Genomic DNA, 19,615 nt, shown 5'->3' with positions numbered 1-19,615 from the left:
AATGGCCTTACAAGGTTTTCTAGATCTGAAACTCTATAGTTTCCCACTGTATACTGAAAATTCAGTAAGCCAAGAGGAAAAGAGAGAAGTAATTGGAAAAAGTAGGTTTTTTTTTTAATTTTAATTTTTATTTTACATATACATGTGTTAATTAGGTTTCCATTTTTTTTTTTTGCCTTCACAAAATTAAAAAGACTTAAAATATAATAACGATAACAATGTTTTAAGATAAAGATTAGAGATTATTCTCCTCAGAGTGCTCACAGACCCAGCAGGGGGGTGCTTTCCTTTGCCAAGAATGGGATGTTTGGTCCCCATTCTCCCAGCATTAATCATGTCTAAGAAAAAGTTGTCAGTGAGAAGAGGATCACACAGAGGCTCCCGTCCAGAAGGAGAGTTAAAGGACAGAAATTTAGCAAGTAACCTGGTGGATTAGAGCTGCACTAAGAGAGAAGGTTGAAGAATGCACATCAAACTCGCTGAGGTGAGCTGTGACCCCAAGGATACAAACAAGTACAAAATCCATCACCAAGCGGACGAGAGTCCCCTCCCCCATGAGAATGGCTCAGAGTGCCCCACAAACAAACAAGCAGACTTCAAAGGTCCTCCCACTATACTCCACAGGAGAGACCCTCTAAAAACTGGACCTACCTTCCCTACTAGGATGCCACGGCATTCTCCTACCAGGCATAAAAATGTATATATTCTCTACCTGCAACTCCGAGTTCCCAGCACTCCCCTCCACTCACTCAGAAGTCTTGAGGCCTGTCCCCCAGGAGTCCAGATTCTTCGGTGATTTCTCAAGGGGTGTGGACAGGGCCTAAACTGCAGCTGGTCAGTGCTGACTCTGGGGCACAGGAGTGAGGAGAGGACAGTTGGCTGAGAGGGAACCACACTGGACCAACAGTGCCCCGAGGCGCAGAGCAGCAGCCGCCTTTTAGCAACAATAGGGCTCACTCCTGGATATTCTGAAGCCAAACCCCCTGTCTCTCTGGGCAACCAGAGGAGGCCAGGCATCTACTCAGGTGGCAACCACCATGGAACAGATCTGGGACGGAAACACAGGAGTAAAGGGTTTGCCTGAGGCAGTACCGGCCTGGATGGAGCGCGGGGACTAGAAACGCACGTGCAAAGCCGGGAAGTTCCCAGGGTGGGGCTGACCCAGAGGACCACTTTACTGAGCCTAAGACGCACCCAACCCTCAGGGGATCGTCAGCCTATAGACAAAGGAAGACAGGAGACTGGAACTGACAGGTAACCAAATACAAACCTGCAGGAGCAAAGACAGGGCCTGAGGCACAGGCTCTGGGAACTCAAAACATCTTCTCTTCTGCAGGGGAATTTAGCAGGGACAGAAACAAATTCCCGCAAAATAGTTCTGTTCTGTTCTGTCAGTAACATCAATCAGGGGCAGGGCTGGAACTGAATGAATACCCCCCAGCCTCTGTCAAGCACCCAAGGTTGTCAGGCCTCACCTCCCCCTGCTAGATAAGAGGCAGAGCGCAGCGGCCTGGCTAAGCAGAAATACCCTGTTTCCCCGAAAATAAGACTGTGTTATATTAAGGTGTGCTCCCAAAGATGCGCTAGGTCTTATTTTCAGAGAATGTCTTATCTTTCCTGTGAGTAGGTCTTATTTTCGGAGGATATCTTATTTTCGGGGAAACAGGGTAGATTTCCTTGTGATTCAGGCAGTTGCAAACCCCTGGAGTATCTGTTCACTATGGGCAACTGGGTCAAAGCCCTGCAGGACTATCCGTGACTGGGTGTGACAGAGGTCCAAGGTGGGGAAGGAGACATCAACCTTCCCAGACTGATGTATTTGCTGGGTGGGTTCTCCTATCTCCAAGGAGCACTTGGAACAAGCCATATCTGTCACCAGACCCCTGTGATCCAGTTGCCAGAGACCCTTTAAACTCTCCCACCTGAGACAGGTGCTGACTGAGACAATTGATTTGGACCTTTTGAACTGAGCCAATCACCCAAGGACTATTCAGGTGGTGCCCTGGATGTGTGGTTGTAGGAAGATTTGATTTTCCTTTTTAAATTGTTGCCCGGGGGGGGGGAGGGGGGTGGACTTAATTGCTGGTATTTCTCCACAGCTGAGACTTCAACCCAGAGTAACTGTTTCACTAGGGTCAAACAGAGACTAGCTGAAAACAAGACAGAACCACTTACCCCACCACACCACACCAAATAGGTCCCCAGTTTCTCAGGACATAGCACTGTATGGGTCCTTGACAAAGCTCCAGGGGGAAAATCAAACGGTGTAAAACAATCATAGGGCAGAATCAGCAGAAAAACTCTGGTAACATGAATAACCAAAATAGATCACCCCCCCCACCACCACCCAAGGAAAGATATGGCAGATGTAACTGAAGATGCCATTCACAAACAGCTGGCTGAGATGTCAGAAATTGAATTCAGAATTTGGATTGCAAACAAGATTAATAAAATAGAGGAAAATATGGAATTAGAAATTCAAGGAGCAATTTAAAAATCGGAATTAGAAATTCGCGGAGAAATTCAGAAGTTGTCTCAAATTTAACGAATTTAAAAACAAAACCACCAAAGATTTTGACGCACCAAAGCATGAATTTGCAGCCCTCAAAGATCTGAAAAATGCAGTAGAATCCCTCAGTAGCAGAGTGGAACAAGCAGAAGAAAGGATTTCTGACATTGAAGACAAAGCCTTTGAATGCTCTCAAACTCTCAAAGAGGAAGAGAAATGGGAGAGCAAAAATGGATCATTCTCTCAGAGAGCTCTGGGATAATTCGAAGAAGTCTAATATCTGCCTCATTGGAATCCCTGAAAGTAATGAAGTGGCCTCGCAAGGCACAGAGGCCCTTCTCCATGAAATTATGAAAGAGAATTTTCCAGACATGCCTAGAGATTCTGTCTGTAGCAGACAGTTTCAGAACCTCAGCACGACTCAATCCAAATAAGACATCCCCCAGGCATATCAGAATTAACTTCACTAAAGTTAATATGAAGGAGAAAATTCTGAAAGCAGCCAGACATAAGAAATCCATTACCTACAAAGGGAAGAATATTAGAATGACTGCAGATCTCTCTGCTGAAACTTTTCAAGCCAGAAGAGGGTGGTCATCGACTTTTAATCTCCTAAAGCAAAATAACTTTTAACCCCAGATCCTGTATCCAGCTAAACTGTTTCATTTATGATAGAGAAATTAAATACTTTAATGACATTTATATGTTGAAGAAATTTGCCATAACCAAACAAGCTCTTCAGGATATTCTCACACCTATCCTCCATAATGACCAGTACAATCCTCTACCACAAAAGTAAACTCACTCAGAAACTTTTATCAAACTCCAAATTCCACAGTGGTGAAAGGATTAAAAATGTCCACTGGACTTTTGAAAAACTCGATACCCAAAATTTTACTAGACTTATCAATATTCTCCATTAACGTGAACGGCTTAAAATGTCCTCTAAAGAGGCGCAGGTTAGCTGACTGGATACAAAAACTCAGGCCAGATAGTTGCTGCATACAAGAGTCACATTTTACCTTAAAAGACAAACATAGACTCAGGGTGAAAGGATTTTCATCCGTATTTCAAGCAAATGGTAATCAGAAAAAAGCAGGTGTTGCAATTCTATTTGCAGATACAATAGGCTTTAAACCAACAAAAGTAAGGAAGGACAAGAATGGTCACTTCATATTTGTTAAGGGTAATATTCAATATGAGATTTAAATTATTAATATCTATGCACCCAACCAGAATGCACCTCAATTTATAAGAGAAACTCTAATAGACATGAGCAACTTGATTTCCTCCAGCTCCATAATAATCAGAGATTTTAACACTCCATTGGCAGTGTTGGATCGATCCCCCAATAAGAAGCTGAGCAAAGAAATTTTAGATTTAAACCTAACCATCCAACATTTGGATTTAGCAGACATCTACAGAACATTTCATTCCAACAAAACTGAATACACATACTTCTCATCAGCCCTCGGAACATACTCCAAAATCGATCACATCTTAGGTCACAAGTCTAACCTCAGGAAATTTAAAGAAATAGAAATTATTCCTTGCATCTTCTCTGACCACCATGGAATAAAAGTTGAACTCAATAACAACAGGAATCTGCATACTCATACAAAAACATGGAAGTTAAATAACCTTATGCTGAATGATAGCTCGGTCAGAGATGAGATTAAGAAGGAAATTGCCAAATTTTTGGAACAAAATGACAATGAAGACATGAATTATCAGAACCTCTGGGATACCGCAAAGGCAGTACTAAGAGGGAAATATATAGCACTGCAAGCCTTCCTCTAGAGAACGGAAAGAGAGGAAGTTAACAACTTAATGGGACATCTCAAGCAACTGGAAAAGGAAGAACATTCCAACCCAAAACCCAGAAGAAGAAAAGAAATAACCAAAATTAGAGCAGAATTAAGTGAAATTGAAAACAAAAGAATTATACAACAGATCAATAAATCAAAAAGTTGGTTTTTTGGAAAGGTTAATAAAATAGGTAAACCTTTGGCTAACCTAGCCAGGAAAAAAAAAGAGTAAAATCTCTAATCTCATCGATCAGAAACAACAAAGACAAAATAACAACAGACTCCTCAGAAATTTAAAAAATCCTTAATGAATATTACAAGAAATTTTATTCTCAGAAATATGAAAATCTGAAGGAAATTGACCAATACTTGGAAGCACGTCACCTTCCAAGACTTAGCCAGAATCAAGTGGAAATGTTGAACAGCCCATATCCAGTTCGGAAATAGCATCAACCATACAAAACCTCCCTAAAAAGAAAAGCCTGGGACCAGATGGCTTCACATCAGAATTCTACCAAACCTTTAAAGAGGAATTAGTACCTGTATTACTCAACCTGTTCCAAAAGGTAGAAAGAGAAGGAAGACTACCCAACACGTTCTATGAAGCAAACATCACCCTGATCGCCAAACCAGGAAAAGACCCAACAAGAAAAGAAAATTATAGACCAATATCACTAATGAATATAGATGCAAAAATATTCAACAAGATCATAACAGAATCCAGCAACACATCAAACAAATTATACATCATGACCAAGTCGGTTTTATCCCAGAGTCTCAAGGCTGGTTCAATATACATAAATCTATCAGTATAATTCAGCACATAAACAAATTAAAAAACAAAGACCATATGGTTCTCTCAATTGATGCAAAAAAAGCTTTTGATAATATCCAGCATCCCTTCATGATCAGAACACTTAAGAAAATTGGCATAGAAGGGACATTTCTTAAACTGATAGAGGCCACCTATAGCAAACCCACAGCCAGTATCGTATTGAATGAAATTAAATTTAAATCATTTCCACTCAAATCAGGAACCAGACAAGGCTGCCCATTGTCTCCACTGCTCTTTAACATTGTAATGGAAGTTTTAGCCACCGCAATTAGGGAAGAAAAGGCGATCAAGGGTATCGATATAGGGTCAGAAGAGATCAAACTTTCGCTCTTCGCAGATGATATGATTATATATCTGGAAAACACCAGGACCAGGGATTCTACTACAAAACTCTTAGAAGTGATCAAGGAATACAGCAGCATCTCAGGTTACAAAATCAACAGTCATAAATTGGTAGCTTTTATATATACCAAGAATAGTCAAGCTGAAAAAACAGTTAAGGACTCTCTTCCATTCACAGTAGTGCCAAAGAAGATGAAATATTTGGGAGTTTATCTAACAGAGGATGTGAAAGATCAAACTCTAAGAAAAGAAATAGCTGAAAATGTTAACAAATGGAAAAACATACCATGCTCATGGCTGAGAAGAATCAACATTGTTAAAATGTCCATACTACCCAAAGCAATATACAATTTTAAAGCAATCCCTATTAAAGCTCCACTGTCATACTTTAAAGATCTTGAAAAAATAATACTTCGTTTCATATGGAGTCAGAAAAATCCTCGAATAGCCAAGACATTACTCAGAAATAAAAACAAAGCAGGAGGAATCACGCTACCAGACCTCAGACTATACTACAAATCGATAGTGATCAAAACAGCATGGTACTGGCACAAAAACAGAGTAGTAGATTTCTGGGACAGAATAGAGAACCAAGAGATGAATCCAGCTACTTACCATTATTTGATCTTTGACAAGCCAATGAAAAACATTCAGTGGGAAAAAGATTCCCTATTTAACAAATGGTGCTGGGTGAACTGGCTGGCAACCTGCAGAAGACTGAAACTGGACCCAGACCTTTCACCATTAACTAGGATAGACTCTCACTGGATTAAAGATTTAAACTTAAGACATGAAACTATAAAAATACTAGAAGAGAGTGCGGGGAAAACCCTTGAAGAAATCGGTCTTGGCAAGTATTTTATGAGGAGGACCCCCCAGGAAATTGAAGCAGCTACTGGGACCTGATCAAACTAAAAAGCTTCTGCACAGCCAAGAACACAGTAAGTTAAGCACGCAGACAGCCATCAGAATGGGAGAAGATATTTGCAGGTTATGTCTCTGACAAAGGTTTAATAACCAGAATCCACAGAGAACTCAAACGTATAAGCAAGAAAAGAACAAGTGATCCCATTGCAGGCTGGACAAGGGACTTGAAGAGAAATTTCTCTGAAGAAGACAGGTGCATGGCCTACAGACAATTGAAAAAATTCTCATCATCTTTAATCATCAGAGAAATGCAAATCAAAACTACTTTGAGATGTCATCTAACTCCAGTAAGATTAGCCCATATCACAAAATCCCAAGACCAGAGGTGTTAGCATGGATGTGGAGAAAAGGGAACACTCCTACATCTCTGGTGGGAATGCAAATTAATACATTCATTTTGGAAAGATGTTTGGAGAACACTTAGAGACGTAAAAATAGATCTGCCATTCAATCCTATAATTCCTCTACTAGGCATCTATCCAGGAGACCAAAAATTACATCATAACAAAGATATTTGTACCAGAATGTTTATTGCAGCCCAATTCGTAATTGCTAAGTCATGGAAAAAGCACAAGTGCCTATCGATCCACGAATGGACTGGTAAATTGTGGTACATGTACATCATGGAATATTATGTAGCCTTAAAGAAAGATGGAGACTTTACCTCTTTTGTGTTTACATGGATGGAGCTGGAACATATTCTTCGTAGTAAGGTATCTCAAGAATGGAAGAAAAAGTATCCAATATACTCAGCCCTACTGTGAAACTAATTTATGGCTTTCACATGAAAGCTATAACCCAGTTATAACCTAAGAATAGGGGGAAGGGGGAAAGGGAGGGGGGAGGTGTGGTGAGGGTGGGTGATTGGTGGGATTATACCTGTGGTGCATCTTACAAGGGTATATGTGAAACTTAGTAAATGTAGAATGTAAATGTCTTAACACAATAACTAAGAAAATGCCAGGAAGGCCGTGTTAACCAGTGTGATGAAAATGTGTCAAACGGTCTATAAAACCAGTGTATGGTGCCCCATGATTGCATTAATGTACACAGCTATGATTTAATAATAAAATAATAAATAAAAATAAGATAAGGATTAGAAACAAAAATCTTGTAAAGAACAGATGAATATAAATACATTCAGAAAAGGAATCAGACAATTGCTATATCAAAATATTAAGCAATAATAATAATAATGCAAAGAAAGTAACATTCACATTGTCAAATAAGAGTATGTCTATTATAGAATGTTTTTACTCTGAGATTCAGTATGGTGTCATCAGTTAATTTCTTATTTTTTTAACTATCAAAGAATAGACAACTAATATTTATAAATAAAAGTAAAAGATAATTTCAAAAAAAAAGATCATGCTAAATCTTATAGACAATAGAAAGAGAAGAAATACATCAAAATCATTGTACTTGATCTGGGTAATAGTTTTGTATGCATTTATGTTAAGACTACACTACAATTCATATGGATGGGCCAAAGACACTTATAAAATTGAAAATTCATCTAAAATACAAAATATTTTTAAAAACTGATGAAAAATTATTATAACATGTATTTTATTATTTACTGAATGTTCTATTGTTTAAAAGTTATTGAATAAAAATGAAGACAAAAGAAATTTTAATACCATTAAGAAGGTCTGAGGTCTCACACTGCTTTCCTAGCTTTTGAAGTCTTCCCATAAGGCAGCAGGCCCATTAGATGATTCAGCAGGTACCTCGTATTAGGGTGTTAGGGTGTTCATACAGCACCCTAGACACTTTTTTTTTCTTTTGAGGCAGAGTCTCACTATGTCACACTCAGTAGAGTGCTGTAGCATCACAGCTCACAGCAACCTCAAACTCTTGGACTTAAGTGATTCTCTTGCCTCAGCCTCCCATGTAGCTAGGACTACAGGCACCTACCACAATGCCTGGCTATTTTTTGTTGTAGTTGTCATTGTTGTTTAGCTGGCCTGGGCTGGTTCAAACCCTCTAGCCTGGGTGTATGTGGCCGGCACCATAACCACTGTGCTGCAGGCGCCAAGCCAGCACCCTAGACTTAAAGACACTGTTCGTAGCATCATGAAGCAAAGGTTGAGTTATACTTCCATTTTCTAATTTCATAAATAGAAAATTAAAGAATTGTGACTAACAGTCAAAATGTTAATCTCACTTGCCTCTGACTTAGAAACTTTGAAAATCAGACCAGGCAAAAGATTGGATTTCATGTACTTCCATGTTGGCCTGAGCAATTAGACATCAGGGTTTTAGTGTTTTACTTCTCTCTTTGGGAGTGAAAAATCATTATAAAGACTATATATTCCAATAGAAGACAAGCTTGCTGGAGACAGAGGTTTTTGTCACTTTTATGGCCATAGGCAGAGTTCCTAAAGCAGTCCCTTGAATTAAGAGGTAGTTGATCAATATCTGTGTCATGTGTAAATGTATTCCTTGGCCATTAGAAACTGCTCAGAGGCCTTTGGAACTGTTCTTCACCTGACTTTGCCAGTAACAATTCACTGAAATAAACAAGAAGGGTGGATAAATACCGACCTCATTTACTGTAAGCGATACAACTTGCACACCTTACGGTCAGGATCCTAACTTATACATTTTTAGAAAACTCTAGAAATTTGACAGGATTAAGTATATCCTTAATATGCATCTGGAGACAAAAAAAAAATAAAAATAAAGGAAGAATTTCTGGCTACACAGGGCTGCCGTAAGGGTTACAGCACATAGGAAATTGACTGTAGGTGTCTTGTCATCTGATTAATCCCATCCACATTTCTAATGAGGCGCCCGTGAGTTCCAGTGATGAAGTACTCAGCACCTCATGAAGAGGGTTCCCTCACTGCAGGAGTCCCCTACACATTCGCCATCCCCTATGCACAGAACCTGAATTTCTCACTCACTCCTGCTCAGTTAGCTTCTTCCTTCCTTGGGATCAGCCCAGAGGATGTCAACACCTGCTCCTCTGTGACACCACATTTCAGCTCACTGACAACAACTACTGATATTTCACCTTAGACTTCTCTAGGTTGGTCTTATAAAAACAGTAGCAGTCATAGCTATTTTTGATACACACAGACACACGCACATATATTCCCAACTTTTTATTTTTATATTTTTAATATATTTTTTAATTTTTTACATGTTTAGGCATTGTAAATTGATTTTGGCTAATCATCACTCTAATGTTAACTATTTTATTACACTCACTGACCCAGTGCCTTATGATGTGAACAGGGTCCAGAGGGGTTAGACAATTAACCCCATCTCACAAGGTGCATTCATTCTATGGATGAACTAGAATTTAAATCCTGTCTGCCGGATTCCATAATCTAGAATGCTATTTTCACTTTGGTAGCTTTTCATCCAGGCGGTAATCCATCCAACAGTAGTTGGTTGCCCCTGTCAGGCTCTATACCTACAAATGGAAATAAGAGGAACTTCCTCTTTTGTAGCTCAGTCTAGTGGGGCAGAAGAGACCCACAAATAACCCTGATACAGTGCGGGAGTTGTTATCGAATCCCACCTCTTCAATTTATGCACTGTGCAAATATGGGCAGTCTCTTTGTACTTTATTTTTTTCCAGATGTCAAGTGAACAACTCATAATCTACTCCAAAGAGTCTGTTTTATGAGGATTGAATGAGGCAACACATGTAAAGCACTTACAGTCCCCGACACAAAATGAATTACTCAGCAATAACAGTTTTTGCTCTGTGTCCACAAACTTCAGTGGGATAACTCTCCTGTCTTGGCCTGAGTTATTTAGGCTGGGTGGTAGTACCACTAGTGTAGGTAGCATGTTTAGAGCAGGCTGGGATGAGTTGTGTACTGGAAATACTAACCATTTGATATTGGTGGACATTTAACATGGGAGTCTACAGCTTTGAGATACCTGGGATAGGGATATGAATTGGACAGTCAGCAGCTTCCAGCCGATAAGGGGTAACCTAAGCAGAGGCATTGAGGGGCCAGTTGGCAAAGAGAACCTACATGTGCCTACACTCTTCTTAGATTTTAGCATGTCCAAGTGTCATTTATGTTTGTTGGGGAAAGTGTTTGCTAACAGTACAGCCTTCCTGCATCCCCTGATTAGATAAGCTAATGACCTAAAGTGGGAGAGATGAGGGAAATACAGCTTTGTAAGAGAAATTACATTAGAAGTGCAATTACAGAGTCTCCTTGGGAAATTGGCAGGCATACCTTTAGAACTGTAGTGAGCATGTGTTTTCTTGTGTCACAAGTGTCTCTGTCCAAAGTTTTGTCTTTCAAATACAGAAGAACCTCCATAGATGACCACCTCCCTACATTGACCACCTCCTTAAGTTGACCTGACTTTCATAGGCCAGATATGTGCCACATGTACAAATCAGTATAGTAGGCTTACTTTCTTATGTTGACCACTTCCGTAGGTTGACTAGGTTGTTTTAGTCTCTTGGGTGGTCAACTTATAGGGTGTCTACACATCCACTTTTCAATTTCAGATTACTGCCTTTCTGACTTACATTTACTGCTGTGACCGTACTAGCAGGCATTTCTTCAGAAGTAACCTTAGAGATACTACTTAATTCACTCAAGTATACTCTGTAGCAGGGAGAGTATAAACTTTAGTGTTAGGTCAGGATTTCAGTTATTGATTTACTGCCTATTATCTATGACCCTTGAGCAAATTAGTGTGTTATTTGAGCCTTAACTTCCTCATCTGCAAATAGGGGTAATAATGTCTACTACTTTTCTAGCTTATTCTAAGGATTTAGTTAAATAATGGATAAAATGCATCTGGCATTTAATAGATGTGCCATAATTATTGGTTGCTATATTAACATTACCACCAATGTTGTTCTTGTTGTGTTTTATGAATTTTTACTTCCATTAGAAATAAATTTACTTTAGAAGTTAGTTGATAAGGGCAATGAAGGAAAATAGTTTCATATTGTTTCACTAAGTGCCAGGTGCTATTCTAACACTTTGTTTTTATTTTTTTATTAAAATTTTTTATTAAATTTTTTTATTAAATTTATTAAATGTGTACATTAATGCACTTATGGGGTAGAATGTGCTGATTTTATATACAATATTAATGGATTAATCCTTTGAGTACACTGTGGAATATACCTTAGTATCTTGCCTGTTTTATACAAGAAAATTCCAAGGGTTAGAGTTTAACTTGCTTAAGTGATTGGTTTGGATGTAATCAAACGATAGATTCTGCAGAATTTCTTTTTATAGTCATCTAATAGAAAGCCCTGATCACAGGCATCTCATGTCAGTATTTGGATGTTTCCAAACTATGTTTAGAACATATGCCAATTGGAGTGGTTCTACCATTAACAGCAGCACACTCAAAACAATGTCTCTTTCTAATTTCAGCCTGTGAGGTTGAAGCGGAGAAAGTGTACCAGGTCTCCTCAAAAGAGCACATGCAGCCTTTCAAAGAAAACATGGAGCAATTTATTATTCAAGGTAAATCCCAAAGAGATGTGTTCTATCCTATTCCCCTTTTCAGCAAAAAGGTAGAAGACGTTTTTATTTATTTATTTTTGTAATTTAAGAAGCTTTATTGAGGAGTTCCCTTAACAGTGGCAGAAAACAGAAAGGTTGATAAATGGGGAAGAGGATATGAAAAAGATAGGGGAGAAGGGTAATAGTAACAAAGGTAAATGAATTCACCAAAGTCATGCAGCTAGGTAAGTGCAGGTATAGGACAATAACTCCATTTTCTTTGATAAAAGCATTATTAAAAGAAATGAAAACATACACATTAGCTAGAGGGGATTATGTCGATGTTGTAGAAGAACAGATTAAGTTTAATCATGAGTAACACAGTTGTGAGAGGCTAGGCCTTATCCAAACATGCTATTTTGTAGATAATGCCCATTATTATTGATTTTTTCTTGCCTGACAGTAAACATACTAAGTATTAGTTAAAATTGTTCATATTTATAAAGACATCTGAAAAATTGTATGCTTTTTATGATAGAAAATTAGATATTCTTTTAAGTTTTAACTATGCTATGACCTTAGTTCAATCTCCCATTTATTTGGTTTGTCAAAACATTATGCCCAAAGAAAAAAGTATATAATGCTTTTTCAGATCTTTAGAAGAACATTATGTACTATTTTTATAGGACACCTTATTACCAATGGATATTTAGCCCCTTTCTTTCAGATCACTTAAAAACTTTATAAATATCTCATTGATTGTTCCTACAACCCCATGAAATAAGCAGAGATGGAAAATTTTAGAAGATACTAAAACAAATTTTTTTAAAGAGGAAAAATATATTAAAAGTCTTGCTATTTGAGGTCACTGAAACTTAAAATTGTATCAAATGGTTTAGTACTCAAAATACTTCGGTCTTGGAATGTTACACAGAAGATCAGATTTGTACCATGCTGCGCTCTGAGACAGCTCTTTCAGCTTCAGGAATTCTCCTGGAGGCTGGCATGGTATGACACAGAGGCACAGAACCCTCTGAAGATTGGCTCCATCCTCTGTTTGTTAGGTTTTTATAGATTGTTCAAGTGTCATTAAGAATAATTTACAATGAAGGAGCCATACCATACTTTGATTAAATATTAAGTACAGTTGTTTTTTTTTTTCTAGATGGGAAAATACCATTTAATCATTTAAGAGAATCATGAACATTGAAATAGAACTCTGGTCGGATTCATAAATCAAAATGATTGTCATTTTCAAATTTTAAGCTCCTCGTGACTAAGAGTGGAAAATCTGCTTAGTGATTCCAAAAAGTCCTTTGGCCAAAATCATTAGTCCTCCTAGTGGATAAAATTGTTCTGCTTCTTCCATCCACTTGGGTTTTGGATCAAAAATATATCTTTAACTTTATAAAGTAATAGGTCATCTAGATAAAAGCATGGTATACTCATTGGGGGGCTTATGGGAAGAAAGGGGTTCTAAATCAAACTGTTTGCTAGTTTCACATTCAAAATTTAAACATGTATCACTTATATTGTGGACTACATTCTGTGTGATTTATTACATAATATTCTGAGTCTACATTTAGTAGGCCAGACATTGAGATTGTTCTTACATGATTAAACCTTCATTTTTTTGACAAGTCGTGAAATTATATTTTACAACCCATTGGAATTTTTAAAAAGTCATGTGCTCAAACTACACATGGCCACCAACATATGATATCTTTGTTAATTATTTATGATGATTCAAAGGATGTGTAGAAGTCTTTAGAATTTGTTTAGTAGTTCACATGTAGGGAAGAGAGCATTGCCCAGTCAGCTAAATGGATGAGTATCTATTCAGATTTTAATGATCTTCCAGAAAGATCTTTTAAACTCCTTATGAAATTGAGATATTATCAATTTTAATACTCTTATGTGTTAAACTAAAACATCATTGTTGTAAGGATACTAACCTTTACGCTATATTCTTATAAATATAGACTGCTTCACCTTTCGCCATTAAGTTAAATGAGATCAGTCTGTCTTTGTGGTTTTTCTTCCACTGTTTTCAAGTGCCTTTTTATTTCTTCTCTGGTCCTGTTCAAGTGTTCTATGATTATTTTGCTCATTAAAATTTTTTATAAATGTTTCTCCTTTTTAATTTATATTTGTGTGTGTTCATGCGGTACAAATGCCATTTTGCTACATTGACATGGTACCCTGTGGTGGAGTCAGGGCCTTCGGTTACATCCATCAGCAGAGCAAAGCACATTGTACCCACCAAGCAACTTCCCATCACACCCCTCCAGCCACCCTTCCCCTTCTCCACTGTGCATTGTTGTACACTCTGCTTCCACGTGCACCCTTCATTTATCTCCTACTTAAAAGTAAAAACACAGTATTTGACCTTCTGCACTTGAGATGTTTCATTTGAGATAATGGCCTCCAGTTCTATCCATATTTCTGTAAGAAGTGTGATTTTGCTCTTTTTTTCTGGCAGAATAAATGACATTCCGTTGTGTATATTTGTCACATTTTCTTTATCCAGTCTTCTGCTGATGGACATGTAGGTTGATTCCATATATTTGCTATTGTGAACAGGGCTGCAATAAACATATAAGTGCAGGTATCTTTTTTATATATTGATTTATTTTCCGTTGGGTAGATAGACAGTAGTGGGATTGCATCCCCTTCTCTAACAACTGCAGTCGCACAATTTTCTTACAACCTTAATTTCATCAACAGCATCAGGTATATCTACTTTCTAGAACATAAAACTATAGAAACAGGACTAAATGTATACCTGTGGAGAGGGTGGGTCTTTCTAGTGACTATGATACTTGATTACTAGAGAAATGATTTGGAGGTGAGAAAATCCAAGCTAACAGAAGGACAAAATAAGATGCAAAGTTATGGACACAAACAAATTAGTAGTTGCATTTGAAGAGGAGAAAGTAGTGAGTGGTGAGGCTGAACAGAGATGCTGTGGGAACCAGACTAGAAAAATCGTATCTTCCTGGCTGAGGAATTCAGGCTTCCTCCAGAAATCATGGAGGGACAGAAGTTCAAAGATTTAAGAGAAGTTATGCTAACAGCAATGTGAAAGGTATCCGTGGAGTTGGGTCAGACTTGGCAGCAGGAGACCACCTATGAGATTTTACAGTACAGTGTTGAAGAAATGAGCAGGTCTGTACTAAGGAAGTAGTGATGGTGCTGAAGAAAGGATAGATTAGAGGGACAAAAATAAGGTAGAACCGAGTAAGCATAGACATGATAGAGACTTGTCCAGGCTTTAAGTATGGGTGACTGGGTGATTGTGGGTACTAATCTTTGAGATAGACAATACAAATACAGGAAAATTTTTCAGTGGTGAGTATGATCACACAAAAGTGGAGATGCCCAGTGGACAGGTGGATGTATGAGTTGAACTTGGCATGGAAGTCTGAGATTGAAGATTGGGCATCAATCCAATATGGTCCCCTAGGAAGCTAAGAAAAAAGAGAGCCAGGAACAATATTCTGAAAGATGGACAGAGAATGAGAATCCACACCCCAGATATGTAGTCAGATAGGTAAGAATAAAATTAACAGAGGCTGCTGTGATGGAAGCAGACTTGGGAAAAGCTTCAGAAAAGAGCAAGTGATCAGAGTACTCATTCAAATGGGCTGAGTGGATGAGGACTGAACAACTTCTAGGATGTGACAGTGGAATCAAAGGATACTGGCAACCTGGATGGAGCATGTCTTTTGGATTGGCATGAACAAAAACTAATTTTCTAAGCTTTCAACATTTAAGAGAAATGAGGGAATAGAATGGCACAACTCTGCGAGTGTTAAAAAGTTACTGGGGGGACAGGAGTAACCCCAATGCATAAGTGTTTGGCTTAACTCTTTAATCAGAGTCACTATCACTTAGCTTATTTCCATTTTATGTCAGTACGTGATGGTTTTGTTTTTGTGCATCTGTGATGAGGAATTCTTAAGCTCTAAATGGTTAGTCACCATTTATTTGCAGTTTTTTGGTAAATTTTCTGCCTTTTTAACCAACAGAAAATTGGGGGGGATAAAATGATGAGATAAAAGAGATTGCTAGGTACCCCATGCTTTCCTAATATTGCCTCTCAAAACTCAGTACATTCCTTGTCTTTGTTTTGGAATTGAAGTTGCATTTTGGACAAAATGTATATAAAAATAAACGTTATTGCTGAACTATACAGGACCTTAGATGGAGTGGATGGCCTTTACATGTGTATCTGCTTGTGGTGGGGTCACTGGGAGAAAAATAAGAGCTTGGTTCTCATTTGTTGGCCTTCTCTGCCTTTTTAATCAAATGATACATTTTGTGAGTCTGTATTTTAAAACTTAACTGCAGCTATTTTGGTGGTGCATAGCAATTTATTTTAAAAGGTGCTTGTGATGGTGGCAGGGGTGAGGGTTCTATTCATGCTATTAAATGGAATAAAGTTCCTACTGTGATTTTACGAATCAAAAATAGCTGAGTTTTTTTTCATTAACCTTGCTCTTCTTACCTTCAATCCTCCCTTTCTCCAACTATTTCTTACTTACACTAAGCATAGTAGATTGTTGCTGAACAAGGGAAATGGACTCAAAATGAAAACGCATAAATCTATAATCACATGCTTCTAAATTAAAAGGGTGTTGAAACCTCAACTCTTAGATATACACTCTCTAGTACTGATAATACTCTACTTATGAACAGAGAGATGCTCAAAACAGCAGATAACTGTAACAAAGACTGAGGCGTCAGCTAGAAGTATCTTCTATTAGAAAGGATGCACATGGCCACACGGCTCCGTGGTCAGAGTGACCACGCTTGATGTTGCTTTTCGTGCTTTTTCAGAAAATACAAGAACTTTTTTGGAAAAAGTTGAATTTGAATTTTTGAAGTACTCTTTTTGTTGAGCATTTAAGATTAAAAAGAGGCCTAACCACTTTTTCAACAAATGTTTACTCATCGTCTATATGATAATAGTAACAATTATTACGCCTTAATACTGCTGTTTCTGCTATGCTAAAGGCTGAGCCAAAGCCCATTTATACCCTACGTGATTTTATAACTTTCTAGGGCAGTCTGAGCATCTTACAATGAGGAAACCAAGGCTCCAGAGGGCTCATTACTTGCGTAAAAGCGTACAACACATGGCAAAGTCATCCCGGAACTAAGACCTTGTAAAGGAGGCTGGAGTTGTATTTTATTTTAATGTAAAAATTGCTATAATACGGGCAGTGCCTGTGGCTCAAAGGAATAGGGCGCCGGCCCCATATGCTGGAGGTGGTGGGTTCAAACCCAGCCCCGGCCAAACCCTTCAAAAAATAAATAAGTAAATAAATAAAAATTGCAGGCAGCGCCTGTGGCTCAAAGGGATAGGGCGCTGGCCCCATATGCCAGAGGTGGCGGTTCAAACCCAGCCCCGGCCAACTGCAAAAAATAAATAAATAAAAATAAAAATTGCTATAATATAGTAAAGGGCCAATAGAGGCAGTTGTATGATGCCAGGTGGTAGAAACCATACATACCGATGAAATCTGTGTAAGATAATTAAACTTAAAAGTCACCAAAACAGGAGTGGAAAATGCAGACACGTGTATATTAGTGCAGTATGCGTGCTGGCACCATGTACCAAGTAGACAAATCTCTTTCCCCTAATGCATTCATAAATGATGCTTCCATTTTAGACTTCACTGTACCTTTTCTGTCACTCTTAATATTCAAGAAACATGAGTTTGAGGTGATTCTTCTGAAAAAAAAAAAAAAAAGAATAGTTTATATTGCTACTTGTCTCTGAGGCTTAGATTTCCTGCACTGCAATCATTCATAACTGCCTCTTGCAATTCTACTCAGATGCTCCCACTAACATCTCCATGACGTGCTCCAAACTGAATCTTCAGCACCTCGTACACAGTGGACTCCTGATAAGGCTTCATTTCACAGATAATTGAGTGAAGAAATAAGTGTCAGTTCAAGTTAAACTTTCTGTTCTCTGCACCTCTTACATTCTCTAAGGTTGTGAATGGAATCATCTAAGACAGGAAGTTTGGCTTTGTTCTTTATGTCTCAATGAATGAACGGATAATGGGAGTATTTAGAGAATACATGCATATAACGTAAAATCAAGCACGTAATGCAACGTGAGTCTTCTTACTATTGCTTTCCACTGTCTTAACCAATATTAGGTTTATTTCTGTCCTTCCAGAGATAATTGACTTATGTAAGCACGTATGTACATATCCATTTATATTTATATGCATTTTACTGCTTACATGCTCTATGTGTTCTGTTTCATACTTCTTCAGTTTTATTATGAAATAGTTTATATTCATGTATATTTTATCTGTAATATGTAGAGATAAACGTGCACTATATATATATACAAATACAACATAAAATCTTGTGTTTTAAGTTCACTTTATATATAACACAAAAATCACTGTAACATTTTATTATTCATACAGTTGATTCTCATCATTGACCATAGTTATTTTTATTTATTTATTTATTTATTGCAGTTTTTGGCCTGGGCTGGGTTTGAACCCACCGCCTCCACTATATGGGGCCAGCACTCTACTCCCTGAGCCACAGGCACCGCCTGGCCGTAGTTATTTTCATAACTATGTTTATAACACAGTGTTGCTGTGAACATGGAATTAGTGAGCATCAAACCACACCTCTTATGAGGAAATTCAGGGTTATGTTCCTGCAAGGCTATGGTCACATTTTTGTCAATCGTTCAAAACATAACCTTGTGTTACATGTGTTTATATTTAAAGACACCTTATTTAATATACATTATTCATTTATTATTGCTGAGTTCACAGCCAGCATCACCATCACTCATGCCTGAATGAAGTTTATTTAACACATGTATTCTGTCCTAAAGTCTCATCACAGCCATATTGCACATAGAATGCCGTATGACACTTAAGTACTATGCTTGGGAGTAGTTTCAAACAATGAAATAAAAAAAAAAACCCACAAAGATGTGAAAAATGTAACACAAAATAGATGGGAAAAGGAACACTTGTTTAACATGTGAGAGCTGAAATAAGTTGGCGAAGTGTCACCTTGTTCAGCCTTAGCTGGTAAGATGGTTATTTATGCAACATAAATAAGATTATGTTTTATATTATTACCTAATGATATATATACAAATGATAATAAACTGAACAGCCGTGTACACCCAGCTCAAGGAATAGAAAGTCATTAACATCATCGACGCCTGTGTTTATATTTCCTCAGTCTTATACCTGTGTCCCACCTTCAGAGGTGGCCACTATCTTAAATTATGTATTTATCATTCCTATGTTTGTGTAGTTTTATCAAAAATGTATATTGAAGCAATTTATTGGTGAATTTTGCATGTTGATGAACTTTGTATAACCAGAAGTATAAACATACTCTTCTGTGACTTATCTTTTCCCTTCACTGAACGTCGATTGGGGATTCTTCCGTGCTTCCGCACATAGTTCTATTTTGTTAATTTTTGTTCGACTGTAGGAACATAATACAGCACAATTTGTCTATTCTCCCTTCTTTCCCTTTTCTTTTCTATTATGGAAAATGCTTATATGATCATCTATGTTCACAACTCCTGGTGTACATCCATATTCTCTTTTTGTGGTGCAGACCTAGGAGAGGATCTTCTGGGTTGTAGATTATATGAATCTTCATCTTTTCTAAAGTAAAGCCAAAGTGTTTTTCAAAGTAGTTATTTCCAATCAATACTTCTACCACCAGAGTTTCAATT

The 19,615-nt window shown here is 37.8% G+C and overlaps 1 protein-coding gene across 1 annotated transcript in view; it reads left to right on the top strand.

Annotated features, from left to right (window-relative positions):
* FMN2 (formin 2) overlaps positions 1–19,615 on the top strand; it is a 378,063-nt gene that overhangs the window by 267,121 nt on the left and 91,327 nt on the right. The window contains exon 14 of the mRNA XM_053607776.1: positions 11,797–11,889. Coding sequence (XP_053463751.1) covers positions 11,797–11,889 — 93 coding nt within the window. The remainder of the gene's footprint in view (positions 1–11,796; positions 11,890–19,615) is intronic.

The sequence above is a fragment of the Nycticebus coucang genome, chromosome 10 (assembly GCF_027406575.1).
Source record: "Nycticebus coucang isolate mNycCou1 chromosome 10, mNycCou1.pri, whole genome shotgun sequence".
Lineage (NCBI taxonomy): Eukaryota > Metazoa > Chordata > Mammalia > Primates > Lorisidae > Nycticebus > Nycticebus coucang.
This window is presented reverse-complemented; position numbering and strand designations above follow the sequence as displayed.